Source organism: Trachinotus anak, unplaced genomic scaffold (assembly GCF_046630095.1).
Source record: "Trachinotus anak isolate AG129_WGS33_773 ecotype Australia unplaced genomic scaffold, CSIRO_AGI_Tana_v1 ptg000015l, whole genome shotgun sequence".
Lineage (NCBI taxonomy): Eukaryota > Metazoa > Chordata > Actinopteri > Carangiformes > Carangidae > Trachinotus > Trachinotus anak.
Window position 1 is genome coordinate 16,940,001 of NW_027273866.1, and position 15,217 is coordinate 16,955,217.

At 42.6% G+C, this 15,217-nt stretch overlaps 2 protein-coding genes across 17 annotated transcripts in view; one reads left to right on the forward strand and one right to left on the reverse strand.

The window, feature by feature from the left end:
• Nucleotides 1-15,217, forward strand: part of LOC139633123 (protein NLRC3-like) — a 21,117-nt gene that overhangs the window by 990 nt on the left and 4,910 nt on the right. For 7 of the 16 annotated variants that reach the window (XM_071498564.1, XM_071498561.1, XM_071498569.1 and 4 more), the window contains exons 2-11: nt 552-712; nt 3,824-4,059; nt 4,289-6,080; nt 7,126-7,299; nt 7,759-7,932; nt 10,721-10,897; nt 11,789-11,962; nt 12,473-12,646; nt 13,625-13,665; nt 14,937-14,990. In XM_071498564.1, the coding sequence (XP_071354665.1) occupies nt 582-712; nt 3,824-4,059; nt 4,289-6,080; nt 7,126-7,299; nt 7,759-7,932; nt 10,721-10,897; nt 11,789-11,962; nt 12,473-12,646; nt 13,625-13,665; nt 14,937-14,990 (3,127 nt within the window). In that variant the 5' untranslated portion in view covers nt 552-581. Of the gene's footprint in view, nt 1-275; nt 309-551; nt 713-3,823; nt 4,060-4,288; nt 6,081-7,125; nt 7,300-7,758; nt 7,933-10,720; nt 10,898-11,788; nt 11,963-12,472; nt 12,647-13,624; nt 13,666-14,936; nt 14,991-15,217 lie in introns of all 16 variants that reach the window. The other 9 variants (XM_071498562.1, XM_071498563.1, XM_071498566.1 and 6 more) reach the window with 6 other exon arrangements.
• LOC139633157 (E3 ubiquitin-protein ligase TRIM11-like) overlaps nt 12,641-15,217 on the reverse strand; it is a 15,485-nt gene continuing 12,908 nt past the window's right edge. Inside the window, exon 3 of the mRNA XM_071498653.1 lies at nt 12,641-12,773. Coding sequence (XP_071354754.1) covers nt 12,682-12,773 — 92 coding nt within the window. The 3' untranslated portion in view covers nt 12,641-12,681. The remainder of the gene's footprint in view (nt 12,774-15,217) is intronic.

The following is a 15,217-nucleotide window of genomic DNA, read 5'->3' on the forward strand; positions in this document are numbered from 1 at the left end:
TCTGCTCACAGAGTCTCCTCCTGTTATTCTGAGCTGCAGTGATGAAGAGGAGTCACAGCTTCATCACTGTCAGGATCCTGTGGATGAAAGTTCAGATGAAGCTCTAATAGTTCTGATGGAGTTATTTAGTGATAAACTGTTTGTTACAAGCTATGTTTTAAAACACATGGAAAGACTCAAACAGCAAAAAGATTCCACTGTTTTATATGAATATACTTTTATATATACTTTTTTATTATTTATCACTAAATTGTAAACTCTTTTGTCCCTGTTAGGATCCTGTAGGAATGATGACTCAGTTTCCCCAGGTATCTGATTGATCAGTAGTTAGGCTGTTGGCAAATTTTGACTTAACTTTTTAACTTTTTATGGAAAAAACTTGTAAATATGTAACTGAGGAAAAGATTAGTTTGTAGGGGTTTAATTAATGCAAGGACACATTTTTACTCATTTCTCAGATGTGTCTCACTTCTTTGAATCTGTGCTCCATCGGCTTCCCCCTTATTCAGAATTTTCTAAATCCGCCTCTAATAGTGGTTGTGTGTCTCCAGTGTTGCAGGTTTACCTCTGACTGACTGAAGATGAGTAATTTGGAGAAAGAGAAGAGCACATCGGGGTCTCCAGTATCCAGCAATATGTCTATGAAGAGTGACTGGTCCAAAGAGTTGAATCCTCCAGTCTTCAGTGAGGAACCAGGACCCTCGATGACAGAGTGAGACACTGTTTCTACTGTGTGCAGAACAGATTGGATATGAGTAGGGTTTGGGTGTGATGACATTTTATTCACTCTCAGTGAATCTGAATTTCATAGTTAAGTCTTCAATGTTGCTTCTCCAATTTGAGAATGAGCCGAGTAGCCGAAGATATGAAATGTGGATAAAATCTCTGCAGGTAGCTCTGGAGAAAAACTCTCTCCAGGGCACATAGAGGTGAAAACACGCCTGCCTCTGGTTGACGTTTCTCCTCACGATAAAGTGTCAGGCTTTCCCAGGATGACAGCAGCACTGTTTTTGGTGAAACTGGGCCTGTGTGCTGTTGCTTGTAGACCATTGTATTTGTCTTTTGTGTCAAACGTGTCAGCACATTAAATCCAACGCCATGTGATGTCATGCTTGTTAACCACTTTATTTAGCTCTGCACAGCAGCACAATTTACAACAGCCTGTACAGTGCATCCGGAAAGTATTCACAGCGCTTCACTTTGTCCACATTTTGTTATGTTACAACCTTATTCCAAAATGGATTATATTCTACACACAATATCCCATAATGACAAGGTGAAAAAAACTTTGCTTTAAAGTTTTACAAGTATATTAAAAATAAAAAACAAAAACATGTACATAAGTATTCACAGCCTTTGCTCAATACTTGGTTGAAGCGCCTTTGGCAGCAATTACAGCCTCAAGTCTTTTTGAGTATGATGCTACGAGCTTGGCACACCTATGTTTGGGCAGTTCCTCCCAGTCTTCTTTGCAGAACCTCTCAAGCTCCATCAGGTTGGATGGGGAGCGTCGGTGCACAGCCGTTTTCAGATCTCTCCAGAGATGTTCAATCGGGTTCAAGTCTGGGCTCTGGCTGGGCCACTCAAGGACATTCACAGAGTTGTCCCGAAGCCACTCCTTTGTTAACTTGGCTGTGTGCTTAGGAAGATGAACCTTCGCTCCAGTCCGAGGTCCAGAGCGCTCTGGAGCAGGTTATCATCAAGGATGTCTCTGTACATTGCTGCATTCATCTTTCCCTCGACCCTGACTAGTCTCCCAGTTCCTGCTGCTGAAAAACACCCCCACAGCATGATGCTGCCACCACCATGCTTCACTGTAGGGATGGTACTGGCCAGGTGATGAGTGGTGCCTGGTTTCCTCAGACATGACGCTTGGCATTCAGGCCAAAGAGTTCAATCTTTGTTTCATCAGACCAGAGAATTTTGTTTCTCATGGTCTGAGAGTCCTTCAGGTGCCTTTTGGCGAACTCCAGGCAGGCTGTCATGTGCCTTTTACTGAGGAGTGGCTTCCGTCTGGCCACTCTACCATACAGACCTGATTGGTGGATTGCTGCAGAAATGGTTGTCCTTCTGGAAGGTTCTCCTCTCTCCACAGAGCAACGCTGGAGCACTGTCAGAGTGACCATCGGGTTCTTGGTCACCTCCCTGACTAAGGCCCTTCTGCCCCGATCGCTCAGATTGGCCGGGCAGCCAGCTCTAGGAAGAGTCCTGGTGGTTCCAAACTACTTCCATTTATGGATGATGGAGGCCACTGTGCTCATTGGGACCTTCAATGCTGCAGAAATGTTTCTGTACCCTTCCCCAGATCTGTGCCTGGATACAATCCTGTCTCGGAGGTCTAAAGACAATTCCTTGGACTTCAGGGCTTGGTTTGTGCTCTGACATGCACTGTCAGCTATGGGACCTTATATAGACAGGTGTGTGCCTTTCCAAATCATGTCCAATCAACTGCATTTACCACAGGTGGACTCCAATCAAGTTGTAGAAACATCTGAAGGATGATCAGTGGAAACAGGAAGCACCTGAGCTCAATTTTACTTATGTACATGTGATTTTTTTAGTTTTTTATTTTTAATATATTTGCAAAAATTTAAAGCAAACTTTTTTCACTTTGTCATTATGGGGTATTGTGTGTAGAATTTTGAGGTAAAAAATGAATTTAATCCATTTTGGAATAAGGCTGTAACATAACAAAATGTGGACAAAGTGAAGCGCTGTGAATACTTTCCGGATGCACTGTATGTGTGTGTGTCTTTGTTTTATTGAGCCATGACAGCAGACGGTGAAAACTCTCAGCTGTTTGACAGAAGATTCACTCTCTGAAGTGGAGACGCTGGGAGACACTGGACTCATTTTCATACATCAGGAATTTATTTTCTGAATTTATTTCCTGCTGATTCAGTGCACCAGTTTCGTTCAGAGATTTGCTATTAAACATTTTTTGTACATGCACTGAACACTTCTATAGAGAACATAATCACACTGTTAAATCCATTTCAAACTTTTTGTTTTTGGCTAAGGTAATAAAACAGACATGGCCATACATCTATTTAAATGGCGAGTAACTCTCTTACTACAGCCCTCATGCACACGCCCTCATCATTTGGAGAGATTCAAAGCAGGCCTGACAAGTCTAGTTACTCTTGCTAAGCTATGATCAGTTGTTGGCAAACAATCAATGAGTGACTTATCTAATTATCTAGACAGTTACAATAATTAGGGCTGGGCAATTAACCAAGAAATCAATATCAAAACAAACATTTAGAACTTCTCACCGACTTAATCTTGCTCATGTCAGTTAATACTTTCCCCCATTGTGAGCGTTCATGAACTGAAAGAAACAGGACCTTGTTTTCATTTATGTACCTCCACGCCATCCATGTAATGTTAGTCTGCATTAGTACGCGTCACTTTTGCTGCTTTTACTTCGGTTGTGCACTCCTAAAACTCTGCTGGACCAGTTTTAGTTTAAAAAATCCGGGGTTGTGTTTTAGTCTGGACTGACAAACTGAGACCTTTGGAAACAATAACACCTGCCTCACCTCTCAATCGTTAACAGTCACAACTACCGGACAATGGTCACTGCAACATGGTTAACGACAAAAAGTAACAACCACCAATTTGTGGTTTAAGCTTTTGTTGCTTAATATGAAGAGCACTGCTCATGAAAAGTCAGAGACTAATAGGTGCCAAAGTAATCGTTCAGTAATAGTAATCAAGATTAAATAATCATGATATTGCTTTAACGTCATATGGCTCAGCCCTAACAATAATTACTGAAAGCTTTTTTTTAATTCAAAAAGAAATTCATTCATATTCACAGAGGGAGGAAGAGGAGTGGTGTCTCTGTGGAGGAGCAGCTGCTCTCCTGTCCTGAGTGTCAAGACGTCCTGAAGGATCCAGTCTCTACCAGCTGTGGACACTGGTTCTGCAGAAAGTGCATCAACTCATACTGGGACCAATCTGGTTCTTCAGGAGACTACTCCTGTCCCCTGTGTGGACAAAGATCCAGAACAAGACCTAGACTGCAGACAGCCAGTCAGACCAGCACTGTACTAGGTGAGACTGAACATGTGTCTGCTGTGTCTTCATGTCTGAAATCAGGACCTGTTGTTTTCTCCAGTGTCAGTTGTTCTGTCACACAGCACTGACATTTCAGATGATTCTAAAAACCACAACATTAAAAAGCTTTTCTTTGCTGCTCTTTAGTTTTTCTGGAGCTGATGAAAATAATCAGCAGATTCTCAGATTCTCTGTCTTCAGTCTGACATTGTCTCTTCTCTTGCAGCAGATAGTGGTCTGCAGGTGGTTTTAGATCAACATAAGATCAGTCTGAGGAGCAGATGTGAACGTGTGACTGAAGGAACTGATGGAACAGGAAGTGGAACCCTCCTCAACAGGATCTACACTGAGCTCTACATCACAGAGGGACAGAGTGAAGAGGTTAATACCCAACATGAGGTCAGGCAGCTGGAGACAGCTTCCAAGATGGAGACCCTCCATGACACTCCAATCAAGTGTCAGGACATCTTTAAAGCCTTACCTGACCAACAGAGATGCATCAGAGTGGTTCTGACCAACGGCGTTGCTGGCGTTGGAAAAACCTTCTCAGTGCAGAAGTTCAGTCTGGACTGGGCAGAGGGCTTGGAGAACCAAGATGTCAGTCTGCTGGTTCTGCTTTCGTTCAGGGAGCTGAACCTGATCAGAGAGCAGCAGTACAGTCTTCTCAGGCTGCTCCATGTTTTCCATCCAACATTACAGAAGGTCACAGCAGAGCAGCTGGCTGTCTGTAAAGTTCTGTTCATCTTGGACGGCCTGGATGAAAGCAGACTTTCACTGGATTTCACCAACAGGGAGGTTATGTCTGATGTCACACAGACGTCATCAGTCAACCTGCTGCTGACAAACCTCATCCAGGGGAATCTGCTTCCCTCGGCTCTGGTCTGGATCACTTCCAGACCTGCAGCAGCCAATCAGATCCCTCCTACATGTGTTGACAGGGTAACAGAGGTACGAGGCTTCACTGACGCCCAGAAGGAGGAGTACTTCAGGAGGAGATCCAGTGATGAAGAGCTGTCCAACAGAATCATCTCACACGTCAAGAAGTCCAGGAGCCTCCACATCATGTGTCAAGTCCCAGTCTTCTGCTGGATCACTGCTACAGTTCTGGAGCACATGTTGACTACAGAGCAGAGAGGAGAGCTGCCCCAGACCCTGACTGACCTGTTCTCACACTTCCTGCTGGTTCAGACAAAGAGGAAGAAGCTCAAGTATGATGAGGGACATGAGACGAGTCCACAGGAGCTGATGGAGGCTGACAGGGAAGTTCTTCTGAAGCTGGGGAGGCTGGCGTTTGAACATCTGGAGAAAGGAAACATCATGTTCTACCAAGAAGACCTGGAGCAGTGTGGTCTGGATGTCACAGAGGCCTCGGTGTACTCAGGACTCTGTACTGAGATCTTCAAAAGAGAGAGTGTGATCTTCCAGAAAACAGTCTACTGCTTTGTTCATCTGAGCATTCAGGAGTTTCTGGCTGCAGTCTACATGTTCCACTGTTACACCAACAGGAACACAGAGGTCCTGGAGAACTTCCTGGGAAAACAGCATGTTGATTTATCCCTGGATGACTTCCTAAGGGCAGCCATGAAGAAATCCCTTCAAAGTAAAAATGGTCACCTGGACCTGTTTGTTCGCTTCCTTCATGGCCTCTCTCTGGAGTCCAATGAGAAACTCTTAGGAGGTCTGCTGGGTCAGACAGAGAACAGTCCAGAAACCATCCAGAGAGCCATCAACAACCTGAAGGAGATGAACAGAGACGATATCTCTCCTGACAGAAGCATCAACATCTTCCACTGTCTGATGGAGATGAATGACCACTCAGTTCATCAGGAGATCCAAGAGTTCCTGAAGTCAAAGACCAGATCAGAGAAGAAACTCTCTGAGATCCACTGCTCAGCTCTGGCCTACATGCTGCAGATGTCAGAGGAGGTTCTGGATGAGTTGGACCTAGAAAAGTACAACACATCATATCAGGGACGACGGAGACTGATCCCAGCTGTGAGGAACTGCAGGAAGGCTCGGTGAGTCCAGACTAGGGATGCATCAGTGTGGTAATTTGATTAAATGGCATAGATATGACTTCATTTCTTTGGCACCACTGATCAAAAAGCCAAGGTTTGAAGGATGTGTTCAAGGAGTAACGAAAAAAAATTGGAAGCAGTGGCTGCATCAATTAGGTTGACATGACTAGTTGGCATATCTCAACCTTGGGTCCTTCGATGGTATTACCAGACACAGAATTTAGATTTTAAGCTAAACACATCAACTGTTATAAGGCAAAATGCTAATTTTCTTATTGCATCACTTCTTAGAGGTCAAAGGACACCAGATTTATTGGGCTACCTCATGATGGGGTCCTGAGTCAATGCAGGAAGTTTAGTTTTCATACATAAAAGTGTTGCTGCCATATGAGCTCACTTCCTGTTTGGCGGCTTTGCTGCCATTTTCAATTGGCTATGACAGACAAATGCTTTCAAAAAGATAAAATCCATGTGATAACTTTTGTGAGGCTTGGTCTGAAGATCATCTCTGCCTTTTTAGTGAAGATTGGACAAAGTTTGCGAAAAAACACTTGTACATAAAATCCTCTATGGCAGAAAATCCATTCTTTTTTTTCCTTTTTTTTAATTGTTTTTTTGGGCTTTTTGTGCCTTTATTGTAGAGTAGTGGAGACTGACAGGAAAGGGGGTAGAGAGATGGGAATGACATGCAGGAGCCGGTCGGGAGTCGAACCGGCGACTGCCTGCTAAGAGCATCTTGCGTTCATGTGGTACGCGCCCTAACCACGTGACTAGCGGGCTGCCCAGAAAATCCATTCTATTTTAATGTATGACACAGCGCCATACATTTATACGTATGACATTGCATTGAAAATAAATTTGCAGAAAATTTGTAGGCTACTGTTCACAAAAATGAAAATAAGTACAGCATAAAATGTGAAGATTATTTTTTCATATCAAACAGAGTAAGATAAAATGAGCTGAACCACATGCTGTTTTGTCATCATATGCAATGACTGTATTTTTATTACTTTGGCAACATAATGTTTATTTTTTCTTATCACAGACTTTCTTATTGTGGACTCTCTGAGACTCACTGTGAAGTCGTGGCCTCAGCTCTTAAGTCCAACCCCTCCCATCTGAGAGAACTGGACCTGACTGGAAACAACCTGCAGGCTTCAGGAATGAAGCTGCTGTGTGCTGGACTGGAGAGTCCAAACTGTAGACTGGAGACTCTGAGGTCAGTTTGTCTGTTGTAGTGATGATTATGAGCAGACCATTACAGTAACGGATCATAGTAGTACCATTAAAATCTTAACGATCCCATCCCTAGACAGCAGGAAGGATTACTGCAACAAACAACTATTTTAATCTACATATGACATGTGGCTGTTGTTTTAATATAGTTTTGTAAAATATGGACTTTTTAGTCCAACATGTCTGATCAGATATTGATTCTATATTGACAGACTGTACTGAGGTCAGCAGCAGCTGATCAACCTGTATTGACATGAACAGATATATGAATGTTGTGCTGACGTTTGGATGATGTCTGTACTTCTGTAATTGTGGATCATCATAATATCAGACCTCTACAAAGTCACTCTGGTCTTTTAGAGAAAGGATCATTGATTAGGACATATCCTAATCATTATAGGATTATCAATGATTTTATCTACATCTTTTATTCTTCATTCAGAATGAAGCGCTGCAGGTTGTCAGAGATCAGCTGTTCTTCTCTAGCTTCAGTGCTGAAGTCCAACCCCTCCCATCTGAGACACCTGGACCTGAGTGACAACATGCTGCAAGATTCAGGAGTGAAGGATCTGTGTGGTTTTCTGCAGAGTCCAGGCTGTAGACTGGAGACTCTGAGGTCAGTTCACTGACTGTTGTAGATCTTATATCTTTATCTTGCAACTAAACCTAATTTATTGACACACAACTTGAAACCATTCACTTTGAATTTATGAATTTATGAATGAATGACATTTTAAATGGTTGTTGTCTCATGTTTCTAGTTGTTCTTCTCACAGACTAAGAATGATTCTTCAGTTTTAGGTCATTTCAGTCAGTTGTCATGAATAATATTTGTTCACTTCAATTAAACCTTAAGAACTCACACACTTGTATTTCTCTCAGTTACAGGACTCATATTTTCTAAATGTTTAGTATAGAAAATGTCCAGTGTTAGTTATTATTTTCTATTTCATTATCCTTGACTGCCAGGGACGATATGTAATACCTGGATATACAAGTCAAGACATAATACCAAGCAGGATGATGCAGTCATCTCCTTTTCATCAGATGATGCACTATCTATTGTGATATCAGGCAATCTCTCTTTTCTGAAAGGCAGCAAGAGGAACCAGAAAGTTAGTGCCTCTGTAGCATGTTTTTCAAGGGGCCAGCACTCCGTAGTCCCTCGAAAGCTGGAAGCTCTTGTTTTGAACAGGCCCCTCTGCAGCCTGCTTTTTGGACACCAAGGGATAAGGCACCCAAACACGTGGCTCCCACCAACTGACCTCCCAGGCCACCCAAAGTCAGTCACATCTCAGCTGCTGGGAGTCCTTTATTTCGGACCCTTGGGTGTTGTCAAGGGGTACAGCATCCAGTTCAGGCATGGTTCCTCAAGGTTCAATGGCATTAGAATGACTGTTGTCAACGAACCCTGGAGGACACTGTCTCTCAGGCAGGAAAAGGTTTTTGGTTGTCACATGCGTATTTGCTTTCACAGCGTATGTTCTCCAGTCTGTGTCAGAGAGACTGGTTTACAAGCATTATTCTGAAGAATGTATATTTGGATGTGCCAGTGGCACCCCACCACAGGCGGCTTCTTCGTTTTGCCTTCAAGGGACAGGCGTGCCAGTTCTGGGTACTCCTGTTTGGGCTCTTGCTCACCCACAAGCTGCATCAGATGAATTGCTTCTACTTGGATGATTGGTTGATATGTACCTTGACCCAGGAGCAGGCAATGTGTGACACAGCAACTCTGTCTGTGAGTTTTTGAAAAAGTTATTTTATTCCAAGTCAGCCTGTCGTGTTCATCTGTGTAGCCCTTGATTCATTGGCAATGCTGACTGCTTGCTGAGGCTGACTCCTCTCATTGCGTCCCTTACACATCTGGATCAGTGGTTTGGGCCTCGACCCCAAGATGCACCAAAGGAGGATGGTGATGATCTCCAGCCAGTGCTTTCGATATCTAGAACTCTGGAGAGAGAAAGGCTTCTCTGTGCTATGGTGTTCCCTTGGGCTTACTTCTCTCCCCTCGGGAGATAGTGGTAACAGATCCCTCCCTCTCAGCATGAGGGGCTGTGTGTAACCACAGGACAGTCAGGGGAACCTAGAGCTCTCAACAGAGACTTCAGCACTTGAATGTGCTGGAGCTGCATGCAGTGAATTTAACCTTCAGACATCTTCTTCCTTTTTTGGAAGGGAAACTAGGTACCTAATGCTCAGGCATCCTTGGCCAGGGCCCTGAATGTCATCAGATGGAAACTTTTTTTCCAATTAGTGCACAGATCCAGAGCATTGCTCTTTGCCAGCACTGCTCAAATATTTGCAGATGTTGTTGGATATAGGTCTCTCAGTTTCTACCATCAAGGTGTGCGTTTCTGCCATCTAAGCTTGGCATGTTCTTGTGGGGGTCCTTCTCTGAAGGTTACTTTCTGGTTGTGGCCCCCACATGCTGTATGGTTTCCCTCATTGGATTTGCCTAATGTCCTAGAATCTTTATATTCCCCACTGTTTGAGCCCCTGGAACAGGCTGTTCTCATATGGCTGTCCGGTAAGTATGTCTGTCTCGTCATTGTTGCAACTGCAAAATGTGTTGGTGAGCTTCATGCCCTGTCCATTGCCAGGGACTGTTGACGTTGGAATTCTGATGGATCTGAGATTACCATGTAGCCCAATCCCATAGTTCTTCCTAAGGCTTTCAGGCTATTGTATCAATCAGCCTATTTGCCCATTTGGCAGTCTTTGCCAAATGCAAAAAACACAGTGTGGTTTGAGATCCTCTTCATCTCAAGTCCAAAAAAAATCAAAATTTTATGTAGTCACTCTGATATTTTCTCTTCACTTTAGTGCTTGACTTTCCGCATTCAAGCCGAGTTTCACATCTTTCAGCCCAGCAGTGGCTAGATGACGAACCGCTCTCCTGGGACTCAGCAAAGTGCCAGGAGTCACTTGTTGTTGCTGCTGAACCACTTGTGGCTGCTGATTCACCTGCATCAGGATGATGCACCTTGCCTGTTGTGTTAGATGTTTAATTAAATTTTCTTTTAACTGACCCCATCTTGAGCCATTGATCCATCATGTCAGTTTACCGCACGGATCATTTTTAACATAAGATCCTAGAACATACACATGCTTAGCTATGCTAGGAGGCAGTGTTGCAAAATGGTCATAAAATTGTCAGCCTTACTCTCATCACAAAATTTAAACTGTTTTGTTTGAGAAACACGTATTCATTGAAAATGTGATACATTAACAATATATTCACAGACCACTAGGGGTCGCTCGCGGACCACACTTTGAGAAAGGCTGGTCTGGAAGAATGAAATAGAACGAGAAGTATGCATGGTAACTAAATTATATGATATTGAATGACACAGTCACTCTGATTGAGCGGTGGTTTTTATCTACATGTTTTATTCTTTATTCAGGTTGAAGTTCTGCAGGTTGACAGAGATCAGCTGTTCTTCTCTGGTCTCAGCTCTGAAGTCCAACCCCTCCCATCTGAGACACCTGGACCTGAGTGGAAACTGGGACCTGCAGGATTCAGGACTGAAGAGTCTGTGTGGTTTTCTGCAGAGTCCAGACTGTAGACTGGAGACTCTGGGGTCAGTTCACTGACTGTTACTGTTGTAGATCTTAGATCTTTAATCCACAACTGAACCTAATTTATCTTCACACTAGGGCTGCACAGTTAATAGAAATATGACCAAGTGCAGAATTCTAAGAAAAAGTAATGCGTTACCATATTGTTTACATTGTTAGCATTGTGAGTGTTGTGGTGCTACAGAGACGCCTCGGCCAACAAATTCCATTCTCCAGATGTAAGGGGACATGTTTGTTTGGTACAAGCCCCAACAAAAATCTCATCATCATTATTTTTAAAAAAAATCAGTGATTGTGAAATGCAGTAATGATCATTCCATCAATCACAATATCTGATATTATATATGATTTTTTTTTTTTGTGGGGCACGATATGCAGCCCTACTTCACTTGTGTGTGTGACCACACTGTTGGTTTTATAAGGTTCAGTCCATAACTGTAAATCTTGTATTGTGACATTTCCTCAGCTGTCTTAAAAGGTGACAACAAATAAATCGTAATTGAATTTTATCTATTTGATCATTTAGATTTGTGTTTAGTTTTGGATTTCCTAAGCTGATCCACAGGACAGGAACCAGGACCAACTAAGACCTTTTTACTGTATCAGGACTGGATCTTTAATTTCCCCACTGTAGGACTAATAAAGGCTATCTTAATCTTAAAGTTTGATCCAGTTCAGTCCTGAATAAAAGTGTTGTAGTAAGTTTTTAGTCCCACATGTCTGATCAGATATTGATTCTATATTGACAGACTTTAATGTACTGACAAACTGTCAACTGTACTGTTGACAGTTTTTCTATGGAACAAGTCACTCTACTCATTTTTGACTCATTAATCAGGACATATCTGACTGATTATCAATCATTTTATCTACATCTTTTATTCTTTATTCAGATTGAGGGGCTGCAATTTGTCAGAGATCAGCTGTTCTTCTTTGGCCTCAGCTCTGAAGTCCAACCCCTCCCAACTGAGACACCTGGACCTGAGCAACAACAACCTGCAGGATCCAGGAGTGAAGGATCTGTGTGGTTTTCTGCAGAGTCCAGACTGTAGACTGGAGACTCTGAGGTCAGTTCACTGACTGTTACTGTTGTAGATCTTAGATCTTTAATCCACAACTAAACCTGATGAATCTTCATACACAACTTGAACTCATTCACTTTGAATCAGTTAATTCATTTTTAAAGTTATGTTTTCTGGCATTTTGCCTTTATTATGATAGTGACAATGAGAGAAAGAGAGAGAGAGAGAGAGGAAAGTTAGGGGAGAGAGTGGGGATGACATGGAGCAAACATTCACACCTGGGTTCCTGCGGTAAGGACTCAGCCGTAATGGTACACTCTAAGGTGAACCAGGTGAACTGCCTGGGCTACGACATGTTACGAATCAGTGTTGACATCAGCAGGTGTATGAATGTTGTGCTGACATGTGGATGATGTGTGTAGAAGGCTGACATGATCAAGATCCACAATAACACAAGGACAAAGTCACTCTGCTCATTTTAGACACAGATCATTGATCAGGACAAATCTGATTGATTATCAGTGATTTTATCTCCATGATTTATTCTTTATTCAGGTTGAGGTTCTGCATGTTGTCAGAGATCAGCTGTTCTTCTCTGGGCTCAGCTCTGAAGTCCAACCCCTCCCATCTGAGAGAACTGGAGCTGAGAGACAGCAACCTGCAGGATTCAGACCTGAAGGATCTCTATGATCTCGTGAAGAGTCCAGTCTACAGACTGGAGACTCTGAGGTCAGTATGAAGGTTGCAGTCAATCCATGTTGCTTTCAGCAGTAGTACAGTAAATGCAAAGACCCAGTGTTTCCTGTAAACCTCCAACCTTTCCTCAGTGAAGCCGTGAGAGGAGAATGGTGACAGGCTTCAGGATTGGACAGAAAGACAGAGAGGGAGATCAGTCAGCCAATCAGATATCAGTATTCAAGAATATATCAGCTGTACCAACAGTCTGTCTCATGAAGTCAGATGAATGTCGCCCAGTTTCGTCTTAACTTGAGTTTTTCAGTCTAACGGACTGTGGCTCCCTTTTTGGCGTGTCAGATCACCATGGTAACGGGTTTGTCAACATAATAATCTGTACTGCAGGTCTAACCTGCTCTTAAACAGCATCGATTCAAGGCATCACATCAGACCTAACTTTGGGTGATTGAGGGGCAGACTTCTTGCTAACCACTGCATCAGTGTGCTGCTGAAAATACTGATTTCACATTAAAGTCAGAAGCAATAAAGAGAAGGTTTGGTGTGAAGGTGATGCTCTTACAGCTCTGAAGCATCTGATCAGATAAACTCAGTGTTTGTGATCAACTCAGCTGACGCACCCTTCAGATCATTTCATGACAAGCGCTGAAACATCCGATGATGAATGAAGTCACCTGATGATGAGCCAGGTAGCAACAAAACCATGTAACTGCATGTACATAAAGGGAAATGATTATGAAACTCAAAAAAATTACAAGGGGGTGGAAAAAAAAGTTAACTGGTAGAAGCGGTGCCTTTTAGTTTTCTGGAGATCTGATTGGTTGAGAGGCAGTTTGCTTACATGGTTTTGATCCTGCTTTAAAGTGAGACTGCAAAGCTCCCAAAGGTTCCTCCTTACTTCACTATTAATGGGATTAATCTGGGATTTCACTGCTAGGATTAATAAAGATAACTCAAACAGAACCTGATTATCTTCCACTCACTTTGTGACTGTTGTGGTGTGTGTTCCTACAGGGTCAATGGCAGGATGATTCAGGCCTCCAGAAACAAAGCCTGTGAGTAGTGGAACAGCGTCTCATCCTCATCAATCTGTTGTCTATAAGATTTGACTGTGAAATAAACATATGCTCATTTCATCACCAAAATAATTTCTAAATTCCTTTTTAGGCTGAGCTGTGGAAAATATCTGTGTGGATTCTTAAAGGTCCCACATTGTATAAAGTGAGACTTTCATGCCTTTTTTATTATAAATTAGGTCAAGGTCAAACCTTTGGTTGCAGAGCCAGCCCAACTATATGTAGTTGGTCTCACACCAGTTTCCCAAAGGAGAAGTTAGGTCCCAAATCCAGGACCCCACCCTGATCCACTGTCTGTTTTGCAATGCACCCAAACCCAGCGTCTGTCCTGCTGTCAGAGCCCATAGGTTGGTGGCTGCAGGTAATTTCTTCAGGCTGTGGAGGGTTCCTCGGTTTCCTCACTCCAGCTGAGTTAACAGTGCTGAGGAATATCTTACATCTGGTTGTTGGGAATCGCTCTTAGTCAATTTGTCTTGGGAGCCCCCACCAACACACAGATCACTCAGACACACAAACCCCTCCACCATGTTAAGGTGGCGATTTGCAGAGAGAGGTTTTTCACTCTCTTCAGAGTTTCTTCTTCATCCTTAAATCTGAGCAACTTCATCACAATTGACCACAGCGTCTGTTGGCTCGCTCGCTCTTCTTATTTTCCCTTGTGATGCTCAGCTTCAACTGATTCATGATCATGTTGTAGTTTGTCAACCAGCAGTTGTTTGACTGTAGATTTTGTGACTTTCCACAATTCACTCCTTTCTTCCGGGGCTCCAATAGTGATGATGTTACTCCTCTTTGGCTGAAAAGATTGTACAGATGAACACTCACTTGAAATGCACTTCAGACTGGTGTAGTGGTGCAAAGTGTTCTTTGTTGAGGCCTTAAAAAGCTTTGAATTTAATTTCAGAATGTGTGCAGATGCCCTCTGCTTTTCCAGTGTAAAGATATTCTTGATCATTTTACTCACTTCAGCTGAGTAAATGTGACAGAGTTTATTCTGGTTTTCTGTCTAAATTAAATCTGATATGAAACATCAAAGACCTGTTTGGTCTTTATGGAGGCAGGGAGTGAAACTGGAGGATCAGCAGCTGCGTTCAGAAAAACACATTCAGCTAAAGTGTAATGAAATAATTTTTGTCAGCAGGCGAATACAAGATAATATTTTTTTCTTCCTTTATATAAAATTGCTTTTAAACAAAAAACAGAAAATGAATTTTAATCAAATGATTTTCATGTTTTGTAAATATTCTCAGTGAGTGTGCAGCCTGCAGCTGAAAAAGAGGATTTTCCCTCAGAGGTAAAGAAAGGTAAACACTGTTGACAGATCATTTTGATCAAGATGATTGTGCTTTAAAATAATGACCTTTGTGTTAGAGGGAACATCTGTGTTGTTTACAGACTTTAAACCAAAGTGTTGCTGCAGGTCTGATCCACAAGCTTCAACTGATGCTAGAACAAGACACTGATACATAAAAGAAATGAATGGCTGCCATGAAGGAAAAGCTCATAATCATTTTCTCCAGCTCCCTACAGA